Source organism: Mytilus trossulus, chromosome 11 (assembly GCF_036588685.1).
Source record: "Mytilus trossulus isolate FHL-02 chromosome 11, PNRI_Mtr1.1.1.hap1, whole genome shotgun sequence".
In the NCBI taxonomy this organism is placed as follows: Eukaryota; Metazoa; Mollusca; class Bivalvia; order Mytilida; family Mytilidae; genus Mytilus; species Mytilus trossulus.
In genome coordinates, this window is record NC_086383.1 from 28,318,190 (window position 1) to 28,342,776 (window position 24,587).

At 30.9% G+C, this 24,587-nt stretch overlaps 1 protein-coding gene across 1 annotated transcript in view; it reads right to left on the bottom strand.

The window, feature by feature from the left end:
* Positions 1-9,660: 9,660 nt before the first annotated feature.
* Positions 9,661-24,587, bottom strand: part of LOC134689918 (fibrinogen-like protein A) — a 40,681-nt gene continuing 25,754 nt past the window's right edge. The window contains exons 4-9 of the mRNA XM_063549884.1: positions 20,768-20,839; positions 20,110-20,169; positions 19,530-19,684; positions 17,069-17,165; positions 16,187-16,351; positions 9,661-9,882 (exon numbers count right to left, since the gene is read on the bottom strand). Of these exons, the coding sequence (XP_063405954.1) occupies positions 9,665-9,882; positions 16,187-16,351; positions 17,069-17,165; positions 19,530-19,684; positions 20,110-20,169; positions 20,768-20,839 (767 nt within the window). The 3' untranslated portion in view covers positions 9,661-9,664. The remainder of the gene's footprint in view (positions 9,883-16,186; positions 16,352-17,068; positions 17,166-19,529; positions 19,685-20,109; positions 20,170-20,767; positions 20,840-24,587) is intronic.

Consider the following 24,587-nt stretch of genomic DNA (forward strand, 5'->3'; position numbering starts at 1 on the left):
AATCATTGACAATTTTCGAAGTTGATCTTTATGATTAAGTTAATGGCATCTTGTAGTAGATAAACACAATCCTCTCAATCAGAATAACTAGTATATACATTGTAAATTGTTTCTTATATTGTTTTGAAATTCGAACACATTTTAATTATGTTATTTATCAAATGTACAAAATAGAGTCAATTGGGTGAATATGAAGATCCATGTTCTCTTAGTTTAATATTAATAAAACAACGGCTAACAAAAACCAACACAACATCAAACAACAGCTTCTACAAATGTAATTTGAAATTGTATTTGTGGGTTGAATCAATTGTTTAATTGTTAATTAAATTGCAGCATATACAAAAAAATAAAATGAAGCAAAAGATAAATATAAGTACAAATTCACAAAACCAGATAACAAGAAATTTTAATTGTAGAACCATACCTTGTAATTCGTACATTATGCCATCAACCCTTAAGTCGACAGCTGTTTTCCGGACATGACTAACTCCTACAAAAGACAAGGATACGTTCTAGTTAGTGTGTCATGTTTTTTGTTAGATTGAAATTATATGGATATTGTTCATGCAACAATATGATTGATATGCATGAAGTTTACTTTAACAAATATGTGCTGTTATATGCCCGTTATCTTTTATATCCATATCAACATGATCATGGATACTTATTTTACGTCACAAGAGTAAGAAACTTTTTGTAAAATTCTTTATAGGTAGCGTTTTGTAAATACAGCTGTAAATCATTTAAAAAAAAAATTAAAAAAATTGGTTAATAGCAAATTTACATTTTACTTAAAAACAAATAACTGATCGACTCCTTTATTATACTTACCTTATGAAAATTAAAAATATAATAGAGAAGTCAAATCAAATTCAACGCAGTATATATATTGAATAAAATAATTTTAAATTATTAAACAAAACAAAATAAGAATTATGTAATTATATCCAATTTAACGACTATAATATCAATGAAACCAAATAGCTTGCAATTTAAAAACTATTATTTCTCACCTATATTTCCCGTGACAGAATAACTATTTACTGCCACAAACAAGGTACAGGGCAATATCCAATGCATTATCTTCTTATATCAAGGTTTCTAGATAACAGAATGGATCACACTGAATATCTTTAATTTTTCGAATATTCTCTTCCAAGAAAATTTATTAACGTACAAATTTTCTCCAACATATATCATGTAAATATACCAAACACTTCCAATTCCTCAAGCAGATATGTAATTATCCGATATCAAATAGTGATGATTTGTTTTTCTAAAACTTGACCTACGTGTACGGTCAATTGCCATCAAATCATCAAAGCGATCATTAAATTTCATCTAACGTATGTAAAATTATGCAGATATTACATCTTTTTGATGTTTTTTTTTAAAATAACATACGAATCAGCTGATCATATTTCTATATAATAAACCAGAGATATTTCTTAATAGATAGTATGATTTGTGTCTGATTAAAAGTTTAATTTGAAAAATTATATAATACCTAAGTTGTGCACCGAGTGGTATAAATGGCGAGTTCAATGCATCTTTAATCACAATCGTAAAAGAAGATCTTTTATCTTAAACATTTTTTTTCATTTTGGAAGGTAACATATTGTTAAGTAATCTCATGATACGATGACAAAAAATGTTAATACAGACAACGCATTTTAGTCAAAGCTGTGCTATATCGTTCACACGGTAAGTGCTATCAATGAAGATACTTTTATCATTGATTCAACCTTATACATTCGAAACTTAATAAACCTTACAAAAATTCTCATTGTTAAGAATTATGTATTACATCTTGCATTATTTGTTCTCATTCTTAGCATGTCTTATGGACAAAATGTCGAACTCCAAAGTATCAAAGACACCCCTGAATAGAGGACGCCCCGAAAGACGGATTTAACCAGATGTAAATAACTTTGTCAATGTACAGAATAATTTGTATATATTTTTTTTATCTTAAGACAAATAATACAATCGTAAATAATAAATCAATTATACACATTTAAATTTATGTCTGTCACTATTAATCGTTTGGATTTGAAGTATCATTCATTTATATTAATTCATTGTTGGTTGCTTAACGTCCAGTGGCAAATATTTCATGCATATTCAGGACGAGAACAAGTTCACAATAAATACAATAGGAATGTTGTTACAATAGAGGCCATATGGGATGATGGTCGGGAAAATTTGCCACCGGAAAAGGAGGGTTTATTGGATATGGACAGAATTTTGCCTTACAACAGGCCACATATGGACCCCTCAAAGAGTTGTTGCAAGGTTTTTTTACGTGCAAAGAGTGTGGCACTATCTCGACACGAAGCATCGGATGTAACGTCCCCCTTCTGACCGGACGTGACTGCGAACTTGATACATCCTGCACAGCCAAATGGACGCCCCACTTCGGCAAGCGTTTTACTGTCGGTCGGGAGAAGACCAAGTGACCGTATTTCTATACCCCAGTCACCCTTGGGAGGTCATTCATTTATAATATCATACACTAAACATGTTTTGTGTCGTCATACATAACGATATTTTTTTTCGTTCAATAAAGAAATAACTGAGATAATCAGACTTTATCCAAATCGATCGTTTATCCTAATGTCGTATGATAACTTCGAATGTCGTAACATTTTCTCTTTCTCGTGCGTGTTTCAAGTTGAACTTAAATCTCATCAACTATCTGAGGATCATTTTAAGACAAACATTATCCTGAGTACAATGGGTAGCTGACAATGTGAGTAGCAATGATTTACATTAATATCTATGTGTTTGACGTCTGAATTGGCTCATTTTTTTATTTTTAACACATTATCCGTTAATTGCTGGAAATTTAAAATGTCGCAATTACTTGACTGTGTGGTATTGTTTAGATTTTACATTTTGTACTCATTAAATCACTTAATTGCATTAGGACTTTGTTTTGAATTTTTAGATCATTTCCATTTGTTAGAATGGTTCTTGGTTAAAGTATCAGCACTTGATAGTTTGTTTCTCATTTTCATACTATGAATATGTATTTGATATAACATAGAATTGTATTGAATATTCGTTCTCTATTTTTGTGTATTTGCAAATTTCTTCAGCGGTGCCAGAAAACACTTTCTCATCACTAGTGAACTATCTGTTCTTAGCAAATAAATTAAATTATGACACTTTTTTTCCAAGATAACTTAGGTATTCTAATTGTGATGTCATGAAAACAGGCGACAATGCCTGGTTTCATCACTTGTAAATTACACTACTTTCTTCAAATCTTTGATAAAAAAGATAAAAAGCATACGATAAACAGATTTTACCACCATATCTCGTGTATGACGATATTTCTTCACTCTCAACAGTTACATTTTGATATTTAAAAAGCTGGACAAGAATCGTGCTTTAGATATAAAAATTAAACTGTCTCTATTCGTGCTATTTGAGAAATTTCATGATACACTTGTTGCATTGATCGAATTCAAATTCTATAATTTTAAGTGTTATATGAAAGGTAGGCAGTGTCATCAAGCATTCAGTTTGTCATTTATTTTGAATAAAAAATATGTTAAATTATATCATATTTTATCATATCTAAACGAACTACGCATAGAATTAAAAGACATCAAGAAATATACCTATTATTATTGTAACCAGCTATAAACTTATATGAAAAACGTGATTTGAATTATTAGGAAGACAAGCTAGATAACAAAATGATTTCAAAATGTATTCCCTATTGCTTTTTCATTCTTTGATTGGTTATAAGAGATTTGCAGACACTATATCATAAATGCATCTCAAGATAAGGAGGTACATTTTAAATGTGTCTTTCTTTATATTCGATAACATCAGTAAATCTGAAAGTAAAGTACAAGAAGTTTGCAAAATGCTTTTCCGTTTTGTCTTTTCCTGGTTAAAAGTGTAACTGAATTCTGCTTTGTACGAGTACAAAAACAATCACAAAAAAACGAGTGGACAATTCGTACCATTTGGAATATCGGCTATCAATTCTTCAAGCTCTGGAAATATATCGTCGATTTGAAAGTCCAGCATTTTGATAATATTATACATGTTATATTCACAGAAATTTTTGTTTGAATCAGTGTTGTTTCAAAAAGTAATAACTCTTATAACCCAATACAAAATATTGTATATAATGTTTTCATTATAGAAAAAGCTCTGTCTATTGAGATGGTGAAGTGGATCTTTCAATTGATCATTTGGGAATAGTAATGTTAAGTTAAAAAATATTCAAATTAGTGGAAGATACTAGCAGGCAAAATCGAGGGAATTGTGCAAATGATGATACAAGCATGAAAATTACCTAAGAGCATCATTATTTTATACTTTTAAAGAAACAATGCTGGCCATATAAAAAATCATTTTTTTCAAGATGGCCACAGTCGTTTTCTAAAATGGCTGCTTTTTCAGTTTGAAAATATTGTTTTTTTCTGGAAATTTTTTCGTTTACCTTCTTTGAGTGAAAAACAGTTGTCAGGTTTGGTAGGTACATTCCTTACATGTTAATAATTCACTAGACATGAGTATTTGACATATACATCATTGTACATGTTTTGCGCATTCGCTAAAATGTAACAAAATTCATTAAAAAATATTTTTACTATTTACTTTAAAATAAATGTTTTGGGATTTTCAAAGATATTATGATTTTTCAAGGTTATGACACAATTTAATAAATTTGCGCATGCGCAAACTATTTATAGACATAATGAGTGATTTGTATGCACTACCTGGGCAAACCGTAGTTCATCTCATTACTCTAAAAAGCAAGTAAGTGTAAAATCTATGATGCCACTGTTTAAAAACAAGCCCATTCAGTTGCAATGATCAGGAATTCGATGGATAAGACAAAAAAATGTGGTTAATACGAGAAAAACATCAATAGTAACGACAGATCAGCCACTTTTGGTAAAGGATATTCAGTGGGAACTGCCTGATTTGTACAGAGAAGATAAGTTTATCGTCATGTGAGGTGCATTTCACATTGAAATGACTTGTTATAAAATTCTGGGTGATATATTACGTGAAAGTAGATGGACATATGTCCTCACTAAACCATTATTGCAACACCTAGAACGGCATATTCTTGTATGTATGTTCAAATGTACCTAGGACTAGAAACGCGCATCAGATTACTCTGTGTTTTAGCTTGAATGGTATATATCGGCTTGAAAAAGCTAAACACAGAAATTATAATCATGGCATGACTCGGTGACCTTCAATGATTTGATAGACTGGTGTAAGAAAATATAGTCATCTATACCACAGTTCAATTCCTGGCGTTAAATTATAGAATAAAAACGTCTTGTGAATTTGGTAGTATGCTCATTTCATGAGTCAGATTTTGTACAAGCAGTCCATATAAATCCTGATACCGTATTTATTTAGGTCTTGATTGTGTAACATATTCTCGATCGCCACCGACCTTCTCCGAGGTATGGCTTCCCTTCTCTTGCGTCACCCACAGGTAGCAATTGATTTTGAAAGTGATAATTTCACTGTACGTAAGACCAGAAAATATTTTTCTTATAACACAATTGATCAGACACAAAAACAAAGTAATATAATTGTAAAGGGCGATGTGTTGTCATAGGCTTAACCGAAGACCTTATTTAGACGTATTGATGGTAGCTGGACCAGAAGTCAGTAGACTATCAGATGAATTTGCAATCTAGTGGTTTGAGGCATTATATAACAGATGAACGACTAAATGAACAAAGAAGGATTTCTTTAAAAAGATCAAATGCAAATAAATTGAAGATCGTTTAAAGCAAATACAAAACGAAGGAGAACCGGTTTCTTATATTACCAGATCAAAAAGAACAACTTCCTATTATGTCGGTAAAAAAACTGTAAACGTTTTTGTAAAAAACAAAGCTAGAGAACCGAAGATATTTTTTCTAGACTTTTATTTTCTTATCGCAGTGGACAAATTGATTTGGAATATTTCTTAATCCATAAAGACAACCTACTCCCCCGTTTTTGTCTTCGGATGTCATTTTAAACAGTGGTATTAAATCGGTGCAAATGGGTAAACTTGAAACATTTTGCAATTTGCAGATTCAAATTCTGACGCATTTATCGTTGATGGGGCAGCAAAGGTTAATTCCAGGCCACTTAGTAGGGCAACACTATTAGATGATTTTGCAATTGTGTCATACGGCCTTAAATAAAATCTTGCATCGATAAGTATTCAAGAGTAGACAATGTGTTAGATTTACTAAATGAATCACTGAAAGGCTAGATGACATATGACAAAAGTTGGGTTCTGGAGTAGTTTTCGCTATGAAGATTACAACGAAACGAATTTTTTCAAGTCTTGCCGACAGAAATACTTCTGAAGAGACTAATAAGGACACTATCTAGTTACCCCTTGTAAGCATGAAGAAGCAGATAGACGAATGTTTGTCCATGTTCGGCATGATTATGAAAATTGTTGGAAGACGGGAATTTAAGGTAGCACCGACACAGATGTAGTAGTAGATAAGAGTTGCAGCACTCAAAAAATATGGTGGAACAAACTGTGAAAAGGTTTTGACAGGAATGAAGACTTTTGATGGCTTCTTCTACGTGATATACAAATGCGTTTGATCCTCGTGTAGCTACTCTTCCTTTCATTCATTCAGTGGATGTGACACTAATGGAATACACTGTAGGTCAGTTTGGATGACATGGGAAGTATTTCAACATGTAAGGGACGTACTTATTTCTTTGCTGAAGTATAAAGACATATACATGGACATAAAAGAAGCATTTGTAAGTATTATTTATGACAGAACAACATCACTACTTGCTGTTAACGAGGCACGGTGTAATTTTTTACCCAAGAAGCAGCGGCATTCTGATGTAGTTCCGCCTACAAGAGTGTTTTACCGAAGCACATCCAAAGAACAGCGTATCAAGGTGGATAGGTATAGGCTCAGCCTGATTTATGTACCAATTCATGAACGCTGGATGAAAGAAAAAAATAGATGATAGTTGGGAACCTAAAAGGACTAAAATTCAGTTGTATTGGTGACTGTAAATGCAACCGTTCTGTCTTTTCTTGTACGAGTTTTGTTATTGGCTACTGTCAGATAATTATAAGATAACGAACCTGTCTTTCTAACAAAACTAGGCATTTAATCTAAATAAAGAATGTGATATCACTTGTTCAGTTGATGAAAGTTATAAAAAAAAATACAATTTTGCCACCATTTTGAAACCGGAAATCACTCTTTTTTGTCATTGATGTGTTGTGTTTTCGTACTTTAGGAACTGTAATTTATGCTTGATAGAAACTTACATTGGATTATACCTTTAACACAACTTTCAATGATTTACAACTGGATATGACGCCATTAGCAAAATGATCGGTGTCCATCTTGAAAAATGGAAATTTGAGATGGCCAGCACCTGATTTCTTTTAATTATCATTTAGTCCACCTATATATCAAATTTTATGCTTGTATTTTATGCTTGTGTTATTACTTGTTAAGTTGATGAAAATTATTAAAATATTTTCTACGTATTTGCCTTTAATTAGGAACCGGAAACCACTATTTTTCTCATCTTTGTGTTGTTTTGTCGTACTAAGGAGCTGTTTTAAACGTTTTATCATAACTTACATTGGATTATACATTACTCATCTTTCAAGGATAAAATCCCTTGTGAAATTGCTTGAAAGTAAAAAAAAAATCTTTTACTCTTTTGTCGACATTTTGAAACCGGTGTCACCTATAGTTTCATTAATGTATTGTCTAGTCGTTATCTATGAACTGTCATTTGCTTTTTGTCAAATCTAACAATGGATTTTACATATAACACACCTTTTAAAGGATTAACAAATAATGGCTAATTTGTTATGACGCCTTTTTCAAAATGTAAGATGCCATCTTGAAAAAATGATTTTTTTTTCTGGCCCGAAGCGGATTTTTTTTAAGTATCATTTAGTTGACCTTTGTACCAAATTTCATGCTTGTATCACAATTTGCACAATTATGTCCATAATATCTCCCACTAAAGATCTTAATATTGCTGCAATATTGAAAAGACTATCCACATCTGATTGACACCACTGGTTTAATATATCTCATCACAATATTTTCGAAGGCCATTTTTAACTATAAAACATATAGAAGTCAACACTTTTTAAAAAAAAATAGTCAGGTGAAAATCCTGATAATTAAGGTATTTACCGTTCTTTACACGGACTGTTTTTATATCTTAGTATCCAGTATACTGACGGTTTACTTTCTTCGTTTTCTTTGATAGAAATACCAAATGTGAGAAGGAAAGATTTGTGTTTTTTTATTTCATCCAATGTAAATGATGTGACAGAATGTGTCGGATAACCAGTTGTGATATCTCATCAAAGCTCTTGTGTAAAACACTACAAAAACATGTACTTAGACAATACCATTGGAGGTCTTTACTGCTGAAGTTTTGTTATTTAGTATGATGACGGTATATTTTCTTTGTTTTCTTTTATTTTGATATCAATTGAAAGAAGAAGAGATTTGCAATTGTAATTTGGTAAAATTTCATCCTTTGTTTAAGAACATGTAGGAATATCATTTGGGCTGTTTATTCCAAGCTCTTTTATGAGACATGGGGAATTATTTGTTTTACATAAGAGGACAATTTTATGGCAGGCTTACAGCATTACTAACTGGTAAACCGAACGGTTTAATATATATGATAAACGTGAAACGAACAACAACCATGAATCAAATAACAAGCACCTACCATTGAACAACGGACTCCTAAGTATGTCTTTCGGAAATTCATAATGACTATTAAAAGTGTATGTTCCTGAACCATGTTTGCACAGATGTAAATATCTTCAAGCATCTTTATTTTTATTTTGTAGGTATTTGTTTTGTAGTTGGTACCGCTTTTCCCATCAAATATCACTTGAAAAGAATCAAATGATTCATAGAACGGCGCCATAACTGCCTCAGCATATATATTTACACATTGTTAAATGCTGTAAGACTCTAAAACAACAAATGTTCTGGTTGATGCTTCTCTTTGTGAGCTTCATAATAAAATATCAAAATATAAGCCAATCACAAGCACTTCTGGCAAAAACAGTTAGATACAACTGTCTTTGTTAGAATACATTCCTATTTATCAGGTCTAAAGCGTTGGGTTTGCATGTGTATCGCGCATTACAAAATCACCATGGAACGCAACATCTACCTCATGATTTCGATAATCATATTATTTAGGAATGATATATATAACCTGAAGCAAAATATCTATACTATTAGAGCTTTCTTACATTTTTGAAAAAGGTACGTGCGACCGTAAAGGGAGCATGAAATACACTTACATCTGTATAAGAACGTATGATGACCTCTTCATGTCGTCCTTTAATTGTTGTTTTTTTGTTTGTATATACTTCAATCACATGTTATTTTTTCCACCTGTATTTGTAATGTCGCAATTTTTATGTCCTTGGACGAAATAGGAAAACCTAGATAATTCAATTTATTTATCAAAAATATGTCCTCAATTCATAATTTTAAAGAAGTTTATTTCAAGCATACAAGCAATACATTTCTTTATTCCGAAATGTAACAGATATTTAAGATATCTGTATGTTTCTTCACAGTAGTCGACAAAAGGCAAAGTTTCAAAGTTTAATGTAAGCTGAATAAAGTTACTGTAGTTTTCTTATCATCATTACTGAAGTTGTTGCTGTCTGGCTACTGAAAGAGGCCCAGTACAGGTTGTTTTTGAATGCCTTGTTAAGACCACTGTAAAGACAGTTTTTATGCCACCATGGCCCATACTTGTCCACACATTTATCACTATTTTGGTCGTTATCCTGGTCAGTTGTTGAGAACTTCATCTCATTATGATAAGCCATGTTATCACCTATATAAATTTAAAAAAGGTTATAAATTAATCAAAACTACTGATATATGGTTTCTTGCCACTCACATAATATAGAGAAACAAATATCTTTTCAATGTTCTCATATCTTAAAACCAAGAAAAAAATATCTGTTTGATTTTTTTTTCCTCTACTGTGGCATTTAGAATCGACTCTGAATTATTACCTTTCAATGACCTATATCTGTTTTCACTAAACAAAATTTAATTCTGTTTATTAGTTCTTGGCTGGGTTATTCCAAGGGTTATGTTTGTTATTCATTCAAGGTACTATACGCTTTATAATATTGTATACCTAATCACGCCCAAAACTCACAACACTACATTGTACACAGACAATTCACAGATGACATGATGTTTATCGAAACAAATCAAATATTTCGTGAAAGCTCTCGTACAGTATTGTGAATGAAATTCAATATAAATTCTACTTCAGAATGTGTGAAATAATCGCTGAATTTTCAAAACACGGGACAAATTCGAACACAAAAATATTAATATGTCTGTCAAAAAAACACACAAAAGGCTTAATGCATGTCTATGGGATTAATTAAAACACTTTTTTGTACCTATAATGGTTAAATGAAAAATTATTATGACACATGTGAAATTTTATCTTTTATGTGTCATAATGAACAGTAATATTAAAATATGTTATTCGCTTAAAACCGTTCATTTGCTTATGAATTTTGGTGATTTTTCATCAAACTTGATCGAGAAGGATCAGGCATCGCATTATTTAGGTCATGAAAAATAATGCGTGACCAAACGTAATAATATATGTCGTGTATATATTATTATTTTGTACAAGTTATTACTTGAACACAAATTTTAAAGAAGTAGTTACTTGTATGAAGCCATATAACCATGATAACATGTTATTACTTGTACAAATTTAAATTCAAAGTACAATTTTTACAGAGAAAAAGATGATAACATGTACAAATGATTATTCTTATTAGGCCTATTTGATGTTCTCATCAAATTGTTTCCATTTAAGCAAATCAATTTATTTCTAAACATAAAGGTATAAACTTCCAATATGTAAGTTATTTATTGTACTACACAAATATGAGTAAAACCTTTAGCTTAGAAGTCAAAACTGAAGTGTAAAAAGGAAATAGATATAAAAAAGAAACTTCATGATAAAATGATTAACATATGGCATGACTATAAATCTTCTTCTAAGTCAAACTCACAATGGTATGAACACAAACACTGAAACAATAACTGATTTGGACGCACGCATTGAAACAGAATCGCATCTGGACAAAAACACTGAAAAAAGAAACAGATCTAGATTCAAATACTAAAACTGAATTCCTATCTTGACACAAACACTGGCATGGAGTTCGATCTGGAAACAAACACTGGCATGGAATCCGACTTGAACAAAAACACTGGTTTAGAAATCAATCTGAACACAAACACTAAAATCGAAATCAATCTGGACACAAAAACTGAAATCAAACCAAATCTTGACAAAAACAAGAATACATAATCCGATCTGGACAAAACATTGCGATCGAAACCAATCTAGACATAAACATTAAAATAGAAACTGATTTGGCCACAAACACTAAAACATAACCTGATTTGGACACAACCACTAAAACAGAACCTGATTTAGACACAAACACTTAAACAGAACCTGATAAAGACGCAAACACTAAAACGGAACCTGATCTGGACACAAACACTAAAACAAAACCTAATTTGGAAACAAACACTAAAACAGAACCTGATTTGGACACAAACACTAAAACAGAACCTGATTTGGACACAAACACTAAAACAGAACCTGATTTGGACACAAACACTAAAACAAAAAATGATTTGGACACAAACACTAAAACAGAACCTAATTTGGACATAAACACTAAAACAGAACCTGATTTTAACACAATTACTAAAACTGAACCTGATTTGAACACATATACTGCAACCAAACCTGATTTGGACACAAACACTAAAACAGAACCTGATTTGGACACAAACACTAAAACAGAACCATTGGACACAAACACTAAAACAAAAAATGATTTGGACACAAACACTAAAACAGAACCTAATTTGGACATAAACACTAAAACAGAACCTGATTTTAACACAATTACTAAAACTGAACCTGATTTGAACACATATACTGCAACCAAACCTGATTTGGCCACAAACACTAAAACAAAATCTGATTTGGACACAAACACTAAAACAGAACCTGATTTGGACACAAACACTACAACAGAACGTGATTTGGACACAAACACTAAAACAGAACCTGATTTGGACACAATTACTAAAACTGAACCTGATTTGAACACATATACTACAACCAAACCTGATTTGGACACACACACTAAAACAGAACCTGATTTGGACACAAAAACTACAACAGAAGCTGATTTTGACACAAACACTAAAATAGAACCTGATTTGGACACAAACACTAAAACAGAACCTGATTTGGACACAAACACTAAAACAGAACCTGATTTGGACACAAATTAAATCTGATCTGGACCCAAACAATTTAATTAAAACACTAAAACAGGAAATGATCTGGACACAAATACTAAATCAGAAACTGATCTTGACAGAGACACTGAAATCTAAACCAATCTTGACACAAACACTGAAATCGAAACAAATCTGGACACAAACAATGCAAAAGAATCCGATTTGGACACAAACACTGAAACATAATCCGATCTTGACACAAACACTGAAACATAATCCTATATGAACACAAACACTGAAACATAATCCGATCTGGACACAAACACTGCAATCAAAACCAATCTTGACACAAACACTGCAATCGAAACCGATATGGATATTACCACTGCGATCGAAACAAATCTGGACACATACATTCAAACAAAAACTGATTTGGACAAAAACACTTAAACAGAAGCTGATCTGGACAAACATGATATAATTGAATCTGATTTGGACACACACAATGTTTCTAAAACACTAAAACAGAAACTGATATGGACACAAACACTAAAACAGAAACTGATATGGACACAAACACTAAAACAGAAACTGATATGGACACAAACACTAAAACAGAAACTGATCTCGAAGCAAACCCTTACACACAATTCGATTTGAACACACACAATGAAACAGAATCCGATCCGGACACAAACTCTGTGATCAAACCAAAATGGACACAAACACTCCGTTTGAAACCAATCTGAACACAAACACAGAGATCAAGACCAATCTGGACACACACACTAAAACAGAACCTGATTTGGATACAAACACTAAAAAAGAAACTGATCTGGACACAGCCAATAAAAACAGAAACGGATCTGGACAAAAACGATGTAAAATTTAATCAGATCTGGACAGAAACAATGCTATCGAAACCAATCTGCAAAAAAATTCTGAAGGCAATGGTACATCTGACACAAACAATGACACTGGTATTGTCACAAAAATACTATCGAGAAGAAGCAAGCCATGTTTGGCCAAAAAATACAAGCCGATTAAATGTTGTCTTCTTCCAAAAGAAGATTAAAATATTTTGAAATTAGAGACAATAAAAGATTACCTGTTCAAAAACTATACCGATGGTCTCTTGGAATATACATATGTTTTGCTCAATAGTGTAGACAATGAATATAAATGGGAGCATAAGTTAGAATAATGATTGGTTTGAGTTGAAATCAAATCGAAAAGATTTAGAGAAAGGATTTGACAATTAAAGACATACCAGCAAACACAGTTACAGAAGTTAACGTCAGGAAAGCAGTACAATTGCTTGTTTAAGTGGTGTCCAGAGGCATATTCACTGCAGTTGTCGAGAAGGCTGTAAAAGAGGGACGAAAGATACAAGAGGGACAGTCCGACTCGTAGATTTAAAAACAAACTGACAAGGCCATGGCTAAAAATAAAAAGACAAACAGACAAATTATAGTCCAGAAAACACAGCATAAATACATGATAAAGTTAAAGACAAAGCAACATATAAACAGGGGGTCATCTAAGGTGTTCTGGAAGGGTAAACAGATTTTGTTTCAAATGTTGCATCCGTCGTGTTGCTTGTGTAATTACAAAACCGGAAACTATTATAATACGGTAGGTCACATTCATGAAAAAAGAAGGGTATTGCAGTTACGACATAAGGAATATATCCGAAATATCATCTGTGAAACGGTTATTCTGTAACGGTCAACAAACTCGTGATGGTGTCAATAACATTCACAAATGAATGATTTCAACTTCACAGTTTGGAACTCTTGGTTCAATAGCTTCCTTTAGAGAAGCAAACTTTTATCAAGGAAAACAAAATAGGAAATGTAAGCCCGGAAATATCGTATCAACGGGGAGATATATACTCCGCATGCAAGCGCTGCTGAAATTTTCACTACATGGAAATGGAAAGTTCACAATGGGTAGCTGAAATCATCTCTTTTGTCGTCAAACTATGTTTTAAACCGACCCTCATTGGCAATTCATAGACAGACTTAACGCTAAGACAGGCAAATGTACATGCAAAATATTTAAACAATGGTGCAATTCCAGATGTCATGCTCACTTGTCTTTTGCAAAGACATGGTGTTTTTATCTATTGGGCTATATTTGTGTTTCCAATATATTTTTACTTTATTACTTAGTCCTGGCTATGCCTTATGGCACATAGGTCAAGGACAAGTTAAACCACTCTTATCGGTTATTTGCCTTTCTGTCAACTGTGCCCTTGGTACATGTATATCCTCTTTCCTTTAGATAATTTTCTATGGTGCGTCTCATAATTATTTTAGATCGGCCTCTTTTTCTTTTCCCCTCTGGTATCGATCCATTTCAGGGCTACTTTGGTTATTCTTCAGAAGTGGATAGATTTTAAATGAGATAACTATACATTACAGACGAAAGAATACTAGTGCTCAAATGCGGAAGTGTTTCGTCTACTTTACTTATGATACCAGTAGTATATCTTTTGAACGTCTGTATCATTAAGGGTTAACTTAGTGTCACATACGCGCTTATGATTGTCAATAATTGATAATAATCCCGTACACCAAATATAAGTCTTTCGATGCATATAGTACTTTAAAATTGGCAAATGTGAATGATATGTCTGGCAAATTAATTCGGAACATCATGTCGAAAGTATATAAACCCTGACCGTTAGACACAGATGTCTTACTATTATTAACTATATATAAAACATTAAGATAGAAATTTACACCATACACCAAATGCCGTATCACTTTAGCAAACAGGTATTGGATGGAGAGTTGTCTCATTGGCACTCACACCACATCTTCCTATATCTATATAAGCTTTATAAATATAATTGACATGAAAATGTAAAATCTGTGTGGAGTTTAAAGATAATTAGATTCAATGGCATTGTACAATTATAGCCTCATTTACCAACAAAATAGACCCAGTCATGCAAATCTTTTTTTTTAAAACCAATAATAAATGATTATTTTTTATATACTGTGGATTCATTTATATTCGTTGGATACCAATTTTCGTGGATTTCGTGAGTAAAGGTAAACCACGAAATTAAATGTTCAACAAATGACAAATTTTCCATTGGCTTCTATGCAGTCTTCGGCAATACCACGAAATTAACTATCCATGAACATGTAAGTTTTCCTCAATCCACGAAAATTGGTACCCACGAACAATAAATGAATCCACAGTAGTTGAAGAGTAATTTGAACGTTTTCGTAGAATCAGATCTTTTCACGTTCCTTTTCGGAATCTTCAAAATCGGGAACGTCTTTTACGATCTTAATTATCAATTTTGTGCAAAAATTACATTTTAACCGAGTTTCAGAGTCTGTTTAAACAAAATAACTATGTGAACAATTTGATTCATTCATATAGAATGCCCTCTTTCTGAGAAAAATAATTCATTTTAAAATTCGAATTTGTGAAAAAAAATCTGTTTGTTAACGTTTTTGATGTCACTTAAATGTCGAGGAAGAATACGCCTTTTGTTGTTTTGTAAAAACTATGTTCCTTTAAAACTGGATTTTCTCACATACTGATCATATTATTGAACCATTTTGAGAGACAGTTTCATTTTGTTTTAAATATGTCCGTGACATTAATTAAATTTCAAATTATTTACTGACTTTTCATATGTTTTCTCGATTCAATTCTTTCACGATCCAGTACCAGAGCTTTCACGATCGTCTCGCTATACTTGACCACCTGACAAATATTCTTTCACGATCATTTCTCTTGTTAAACCGAATACAACCTGTGAATTTGTCTGGTTATAAATTTACACATAGATGTATTATTCTTACCTGCAATTCCACTATAATTCCCGATAGTCAGCTGATACTTAGACGCTGCATCGCCTAACGTAAACGTTTTATACACAGCATACGTCTTTGTATTGGACTGGTCTGTCAGGTCTATTCTAAGTTCATATTTACCACTAGATGTCAGACTGTGAATCTGTTTGTTACCTTTCATGTAAATAGTAAAGTTGCATAATAACAAAACAAAGATTCCCAAAATCAAAATTGCGGAACTGAGACTCAAACATATTATTCCCTTTACACATGTTATAGTTATATTTAAACATATAGTTACAATTTCAATTGTGCATTAGCAACCAATTAGACAACAAAAAATGACGGGACTATTGTCACAAATTGTAAAATTGGGTTATCTATGATTATATTCATAAAGTAATATTCCATTGAATCATTAGCAATATCAACAACCTAACCTAAAGGAATCTGCATTTATTTGAACCAAAACAAATCCCTTACATTGTTTACGCAAGTCGTGTTCAGCTATTGAAAGAAAGATATGTATGTTAGCATTTAAAGTGAATTCGTTGATAGATAAATGGTAAGTGTTGGCAAATTACGCTGATTCAAACAAAAACAAATCTCAGAACCGGACATGATCAATATTCTTGATTTCTTGGTTTACAGCAAATTTCTTACGTTTGGAGGACCTGTTTTTTTTCAACAAAAAATTTACAAGCCCTTGAGCACCAACAATGCTCTTTTTTACCACTGGATTGTTAATACTTATATGGCTGACAAAACAAAAGCTTTTCATTGGAAGTGAGAAAGAAGTTAGCTGTATCACTGCACATAACCTATTTAATAAATGCGACCAGGGACGTACAAAAGTTGATCATTATTTGTATTATATTTTGATGTACTTACCTAACCAGTATTCTCCATTAACATTTCCAAATCCATTTTCGTATTCAGTCCACGTTTTCTGAAAATTCACAGACCCATCTAGTCTTCTCTGGATAATCTACAAAAACAAATAACATCAACATCTTTTCAGTATCCTTTTTTGAAAGTGAATCTAAACATGTTGCAACTAAATATTCTCTATTTACTTACAAATAAAATACCTTTATAAGAAAACAGTTTGAAGCACGTTCAAATGAAAAAAAAACAAAGCTAAGTTTGTTTTATCGCTGATGTTTATTGTATCCCTAAATATATCTCAGTTATTTGCGTAATTCAAAAAGATCTTTAATAATTTTAGCTATTAGAATTATATAAGCCGATGATATCTATTGCAAATTATAGTTAACCAAAAGTAGTATCAACCAAATGCTGGTATATGAAAATGGATTATCAAGATCACAATAAGTGTAATGCATTTGATTTATATTTGTGTGTTAGCTATCGGTGTATTTGAACAAACAAAATGCTTCAAATTGTCTTTCATATTTTGAAAACGTCTCGTATACTGTTTTCTGTTTTTGTCTATTCTGTATGCATGCATGTGTTGGTGATCTGATGTTAACAGTTAAATGTAATAGTTTTACACTTTGTAATTGTTTTCATGCATATTAGAGTATCTACGCTGATGATTTTTTTGTGTTTGAATATTTATATTGAGGCGTACAAAACTGTAAGCTGGTGACTTTGTTTTAAAGTTTTAATCAACACGAGCTTGAATCCCATTAACCCTTGCATAAGCAGTCATATATTATGAACAATTGATAAGTAGAAAGTACATTTTACAAGTAAAAAAAAATGTCATTAATTTGAAGGTGTGGTTATAATTTAAAAGCATCACAGTATATCATATCAGGCTAAATTTAAATCCAAGACCCCTTAATACAAAATTTTCTGTATTTCAACCGGTTTTTGATATAATGTTATATTTTCAGTTATTTGAAATCATTTCTGCAAAGGTAGGTCCTCTAATATGATCTTATTTGTTTTTCAATTATTTTTCTAATGAATTTGGCTACATACAAGACGCGTGTTGTCAGGTTCGTTTTTGACGTATTCACGATTTAAATCTGAATAGTTTTGGCCGCAACAATTGATTCATGTTCATTATTTAAAATTTTCTATGAACTAACTGACTGTCTCCATTTACTAAAACCTTTGATATTATTTAGTTTTTTGTAATTAGTTTTGTTTTAATTCGTTTCCATCTAATAACTCAATCCATTTCCAACTGATTATTATAGCTTATAGTTTTACACAACAGGTCAAGATATTAAGAAAGTTCTGTAATAACGAACATGATAAACCCTACACAATTATGTTTGTGTCTGTCTTCAGTCAGAGGCCTGAAATTCAGTGGTTGAAACTAGTTCGATTCAGTTATTTGTTATAACTTTGAAATAAATTAAGTTTCATTGTTTGAATTTGTTTTTCTTTTTTCATATTAGGTCTTTACAATTCAAACATCAGTGCACGATTTTCTGATTGTTCACGATTGTTGAAGGCAACGGATACATAAATATATATTTGCATAAATCTACGTTGTTGGTTTCTGCTCGATAATTATATCAATAAAAATCGGACCGTACACTTTAATATTTTATCATTATTTTCGTAGTACATGGTGTACATTTGTTTTAAACGCATTTGTTTTTAGAATTTATTAAAAACAACTTTCTGCAATTCTTTACAAAATCAATATAAGACATTGCCCGATTTCATTTTGTCAAGAACAACATCAGTGTTTTCGTTAGAATGTGTAGTAATCTGCGTTGCAACACATTTTTGTTTTGGAAAAGTCTAGAATTATATCTACATTATATTAATTTCATTATAAAATGAGACGTTTCAGTCGTTTTGTATATTTTTTTTCTGAGAAACACTTTAAACGCATTAAAATAATGACATGATACTGTGGTATATATTTAAACACTAGGTCGATATCAATGCTTGTGTTTTAAATCCCGAACAGTATATTCAACTCAGTAGTAAGTGTCTGTCTCTTATTCAAATTTGATATTTGGGCAAGGTGAGGTGGGTTTTTTTGTCCTATTTTATGACATAGGTCAGCGCGTGTTTACGTATTTAACATCCGTAACTTTTAAACGTAGGTGATCAGATTATATCAATATAGCCATACCATACGCAAGGAATGATAAACTGCTATATCAATTACATCTGAGCATCACTGATGAGTGTTATGTAGACAAAACGCTCTTCTTGCGAATTAAATTATAATCTTTGTACCCTTGATAACGTTTTACACTGGTAGTTGAAACTAATGTGAGAAAAAAGGGATAAATTAAAAAGCTGACAAGCAGTAATGATATACTTGTTTGCCATTTTAAGAAACATTAAGGTGTTATCAAACTAGAGCTACATTTCTGAAAAGACATGTATTTGATAGTCAATTATTGATACTCACTGTCCAACCTCCACCATCAGTTGTCATATCACAATAAACATGGTAAGCATCCACATCGCAAAAATTTGTGTCGGGACGAATCTTGTATACACCAGATACTGAGTGGTATGTCTTTAGCTCTGTACAGTCCTTTGCTCTTTTGTTTCCGCAGATTCCTGCATCAATAGTTATTTTAAAGTGTTTATGTGTTATATGGCATGTGTTTACTCAATAGCCATATTACCTTATTTTTTTAAATAAATATGTTATGTGAAATCATTTGTAATTTACTAATTATTTACTATCAAGTTATAAGTGCAGTTTAATGGTACACTACCCTTATTGATAACGTCTTGATAATTATTACAATGTCGCATTATCCTACCTTGTGTGCAAGTGATAAAAATGTGTATCCGATATAGCAAAACAAAAACTGTGAATGAACATGACGAAGAACAGATAAATGTATTCAAATTGTGTTAATATGTTTAAAAAAACATATCCTTTACAAATATATATGAACAGTTTGTTAATTTCTATATGCAATGGTGTATACTAGTTTAATGTTAAGTGTCGATATATAATAGGTTATTACACTTGCCTTCCGCATCTCGTTTCATAAGTCCTAATATCCGTGAGACTAGCTGTTCATCATCTGATTCTGAATAAGATATGTATTTCGGTATTTCTCTATGCAATGAAATATATTGATAAGATTGAGAATGGAAATGGGGAATTTAAAAAAAAAAGACAACAATCCGACCAAAACACAGACAACAGGCCACCAATGGGTCACATTACAATTGCATTGCAAAGATTTTTACGAAAGTGTATCCAAACTTATACTGCATATTCAATGGTGTTATAATTCATTATGCATTTAGTCATTATCACGCTCATAACCAGAGTAACAAATTGCTTCAACCTTTAATAATTTCGATATAAAAGTTTTCCACTTACACTTAAAATGGTGCTGCAATTGCATTAAATGGAAAAATGAATTTTAACAGTGAATGAAAAAGAAAAAGTCACTGGGTAAGTAATTTAGTATATTAACAGTATCAAACATTGTCAAAGTGCGAGACAAGAACAGAAATTGATGAATGAGTCAAAAAACAATTCAATTGAAAAAAACGAAATAGATCCCAACTGTCTGTTTGTTAGTAATACATATTATATGTTTATCTGTTCAGAAAACATATGTGATGTGATGAACGCTTTTTCTATATAAACAAATTACCTTTAAACATAAAAAATACCTTTTATAATCCATTGAATTTCGTCTTTCAACTGTTTATTCAATTTTACAATTTCCTTGTACATTTTCATACCTTGAAAGAAAAACATCCACCCTGACAATGCTTGACAACAAAACCATAATTTAATAAAATCAGCATTTTACAAGTTTCTCATTGTCTAATGAATACTATTTTTTTACCTTTCATGCAATAATATTGTGAAACTATGACATGAATACCACATGTACTGTTGTTATCACGGAACTTGTATCCTAATTGTGTTTGTTGCTTTTTGTACAACAGTTCACTACAAAAGTCTAAAAGTCTGAAAAGACCAGTTTTTGTTTTATTTTGCATGAATTTTGATTTCTCGACATTCTTCAAAAGTATGACTTGTGTCTTAATTTTTCTTGACAAATTGTCATTTATATTCAATTTGTTTTTAATTTACTCGACATATTCTTGACATTCTGAATATGGTTTTATAAAATTTCTTGACAAGTTCTTGACATTTGATCACTGTCTTGAAATTTCTTGACACATTTTCGACTTTTTTTTTTTCTCAATATGGCTTGACATGTTCTGAACATTTTGAACTGTGTCTTAAATTTATTTGACAGTTCTGAGCTCTCCAAATCATGACAAATATCTATGATATAACTTTAATCTTTATTTCTCTTTATATGATATACTGTTGTCTCAAGTTACACTTCTTACCAAAAAAAAAATGAAAGTTTGGCATGTAAAATAATTGAAAATTTGGCTATGAAATTTAAAGCATAGATTAAATGTGGGTTTTTAAATAATTACACATTTTGTTCCTAAACATCATAAATTGAATGATTAAAACTAGTCATACTGTAGACATTCATAATTTACAGAAGAAAAAAAATATTTAATGTCATCTGTTGCAATACACATGGACAGGATGTTCCCCATAAAATTAAGATATTCCACACCCCAATGTATACGCAACTGTCAAAAAGAAATTAGTGCTTTACCTGTAATCAGCCTAACAACTTATCAGTTGACCGACCATGCCACTGCAATGTAAAAAGTTCGTGGATAGATGAAAATGAAATTTATCATTTTGATGAAAAAAAATCCTTTTCTTCCTTAAAATTATAAAGTTAATCATTTTAGCATAAAAACAAATTGAATAATTCCAAAATATTATAAGAAAGTTATTATCTACTCTAGCTGAGACTACTGAGACTTTTCACATGTTTCAGGAAGGAGTAAATATTACAAATATTTATTCTTGATAAAATTTTAGAAAATTCATTCCCCCATTCTTTTTTTAGCCAAACAAAGCGAAAGGAGGAATTATGGGGTCCAAAAGAGACATATGGTCGCTTTTTAAAACTGCCTACAAGACACATATTTTAATAAGTAAATTTGACCCGCAGTTTTGCAAAGGGCAAAAATAAAAATGATGTTTGTCAGTAACTTAGACTAATATTCCAAGTGAAAACAATTAATTAAATGTTTAATAGAAACAAATCAAATTAAACTTCATGAGGGATTATGCAGGGTATTCCAACTTAATTGCACCAATAGGATATCTTACTATACCAAATTAATCCTTAATTCTTCAAAGTTTAGTTTACTAATAATAACAAGGAATATATAATAGCAATATAATGTCATTAACAGTGCAGAATAAGTCTGTTCACATTTCAGGCGAAATTTATACTGTTGAGATAGTGTCAAGACATATTTAAGACTGTCAAGAATGTGTCGAGACATATTAAGACATTATTAAGAATGTCAAGAAAATGTCAAGACAGATCAAATTTAATACAGTCAAGAATTGAGCGAGACTAATCGCGATTCTTATCAGATGATACAGGAAGTGTCGAGAAAAAATGGAAAACAACACGTTTTTAATTTATTGCGTCCGAAGCGCTTTTCTGGATTTGCCTTCATCAGGAACGCTCAAAGCCAAACATTTGAAATCCGAAGATGTATAAATACCGAAAATCGTTGAAGAGCTATATGTCAAAAATACAAAAAAATAAATAGCCAAAGTAGTCTAAAGTCAACTTTGCCTGAGGGAGTTGAAACCTTAGTTTCATAATAATTTCATAATTTATAAACAGACAATTTTAGTAAAGTATGTTTAATCATGTCAGTACCATTTTAAGACAATGTTTATATTATTAAGACACTTGTAAAAAAAAAAAAGACAAATTCATACCATGTCAAGAATTTTTTTTAAATTATTCAGACAAATTACGAATGTCGGGTAAAAATTCATGCAAATTCAGACAAAAACTTTTCAGACTTTTTGGCTTTTGTAGTTGTTTTAACACTTTTAACGCATGTCAAAATCTTTCAACGGGGATGAACATTATTTTAAAAAAAAATCCATTCATAAGTTTATTGTACACAAACATGACTTGTAAATATGTTTTGAATTATAATTATCTATATGATCAAATCAAATGTCTCTTTAACAGAATAATAAAGCATTCGATATAATATTATTTAGTACTTTTGTAAAAGTACGTGATTGTTGGGTTTTTTTTGAAAACAAGAATACTTAAACAGACATTCTGACGTTACACTGCATGAAATGATGCATTTAATATAAAATTAAATGCATATATTATGCATATTAAATTTCAAATTACAAAAAATATTATGCATTTTCTTTGCTGGAAAATTTCTAATTTAATATAGATTTAAACTAAATTTAATATTGCAAATAAATTCCCAAATTTCAACCTAGTTTAAAGGTATTTTTAAATCTAAATAAATTTCAAATTTAAAAAATTAAATATAAACTAAATTTGAATAAATTTGTAATTTAAAGATTTTTTTATGTATATTAAATTTGATTAAATTTCAGATTTAAAGAAATTTTAATATAAATTAAATTTGAATAAATTTCAAATTTAGAGAAGTTTTAATATAATTTAAATTTGAATAAATTTCAGATTTAAAGATCATTGAACGTAAATTAAATTTGAATAAATTTCAAATTTAAATATGAACTAAATTTGAATAATTATGTAATTTAATTTCATGTAAATTCAAATAAATTTCTTGTTTATGACTTATTTAAATTAGAACTTCCATCAAATTTAATGCAATTTAAAGTCAATATAATCCTGTATAACTGATGTACTTACAAAACAATAGTGCAAATGAAAAATGAAGAAAAGGAAGAATTTTTCCCTCTGCTTTTTTTTTGGAAAAGGTATGTAAGGGATTTTTTTCTAATTTAACCCAAATATCTGGTTTAGAAATATCTAATTAAACATAAAACGAAAATTAGGAAAAACAGGAAGTGTCAATAAATATAACTTTGTAGCTAATGAACAAATAAAATTGATCCTCCAACTTTTCTGATCCATATTTACAAAGTATAAGACTTAAAGGGCATGGATTGCTGATCTGTTTATTTACAGTAGAATAATATTTGTGGTTTCAAATGGCAATGTGCAAATGTATAATTTGTCAGTAACATTGAAGACTGTCATTCATTTGCAAAGCTCAATACCATTTTGTAAGTATGCTTTTACCTATATGTAAAGAATGGCACTGCATCTGAATGTGTATAAGAACTTGAAGGGTTAGAATCTAAGACATACAAAAAACACAAACACCAGATATAAACTATTGGACAAGACTATCTCTATGTGTGATTTGGATTTTGACAATTGCAGCAATAAATAATACAGGAGATAACAAAAATTTTTGGACAAAGCATAACCATACACAACAATTTCCAGCATTTTCTAATTGTCATTCTGTCTTGAGCCTAGTTATGTTCATGTCTTCTCATCAGGTCAGAATACTAAAAAACAATTTTGAATTATCTCCCTTTGTATAT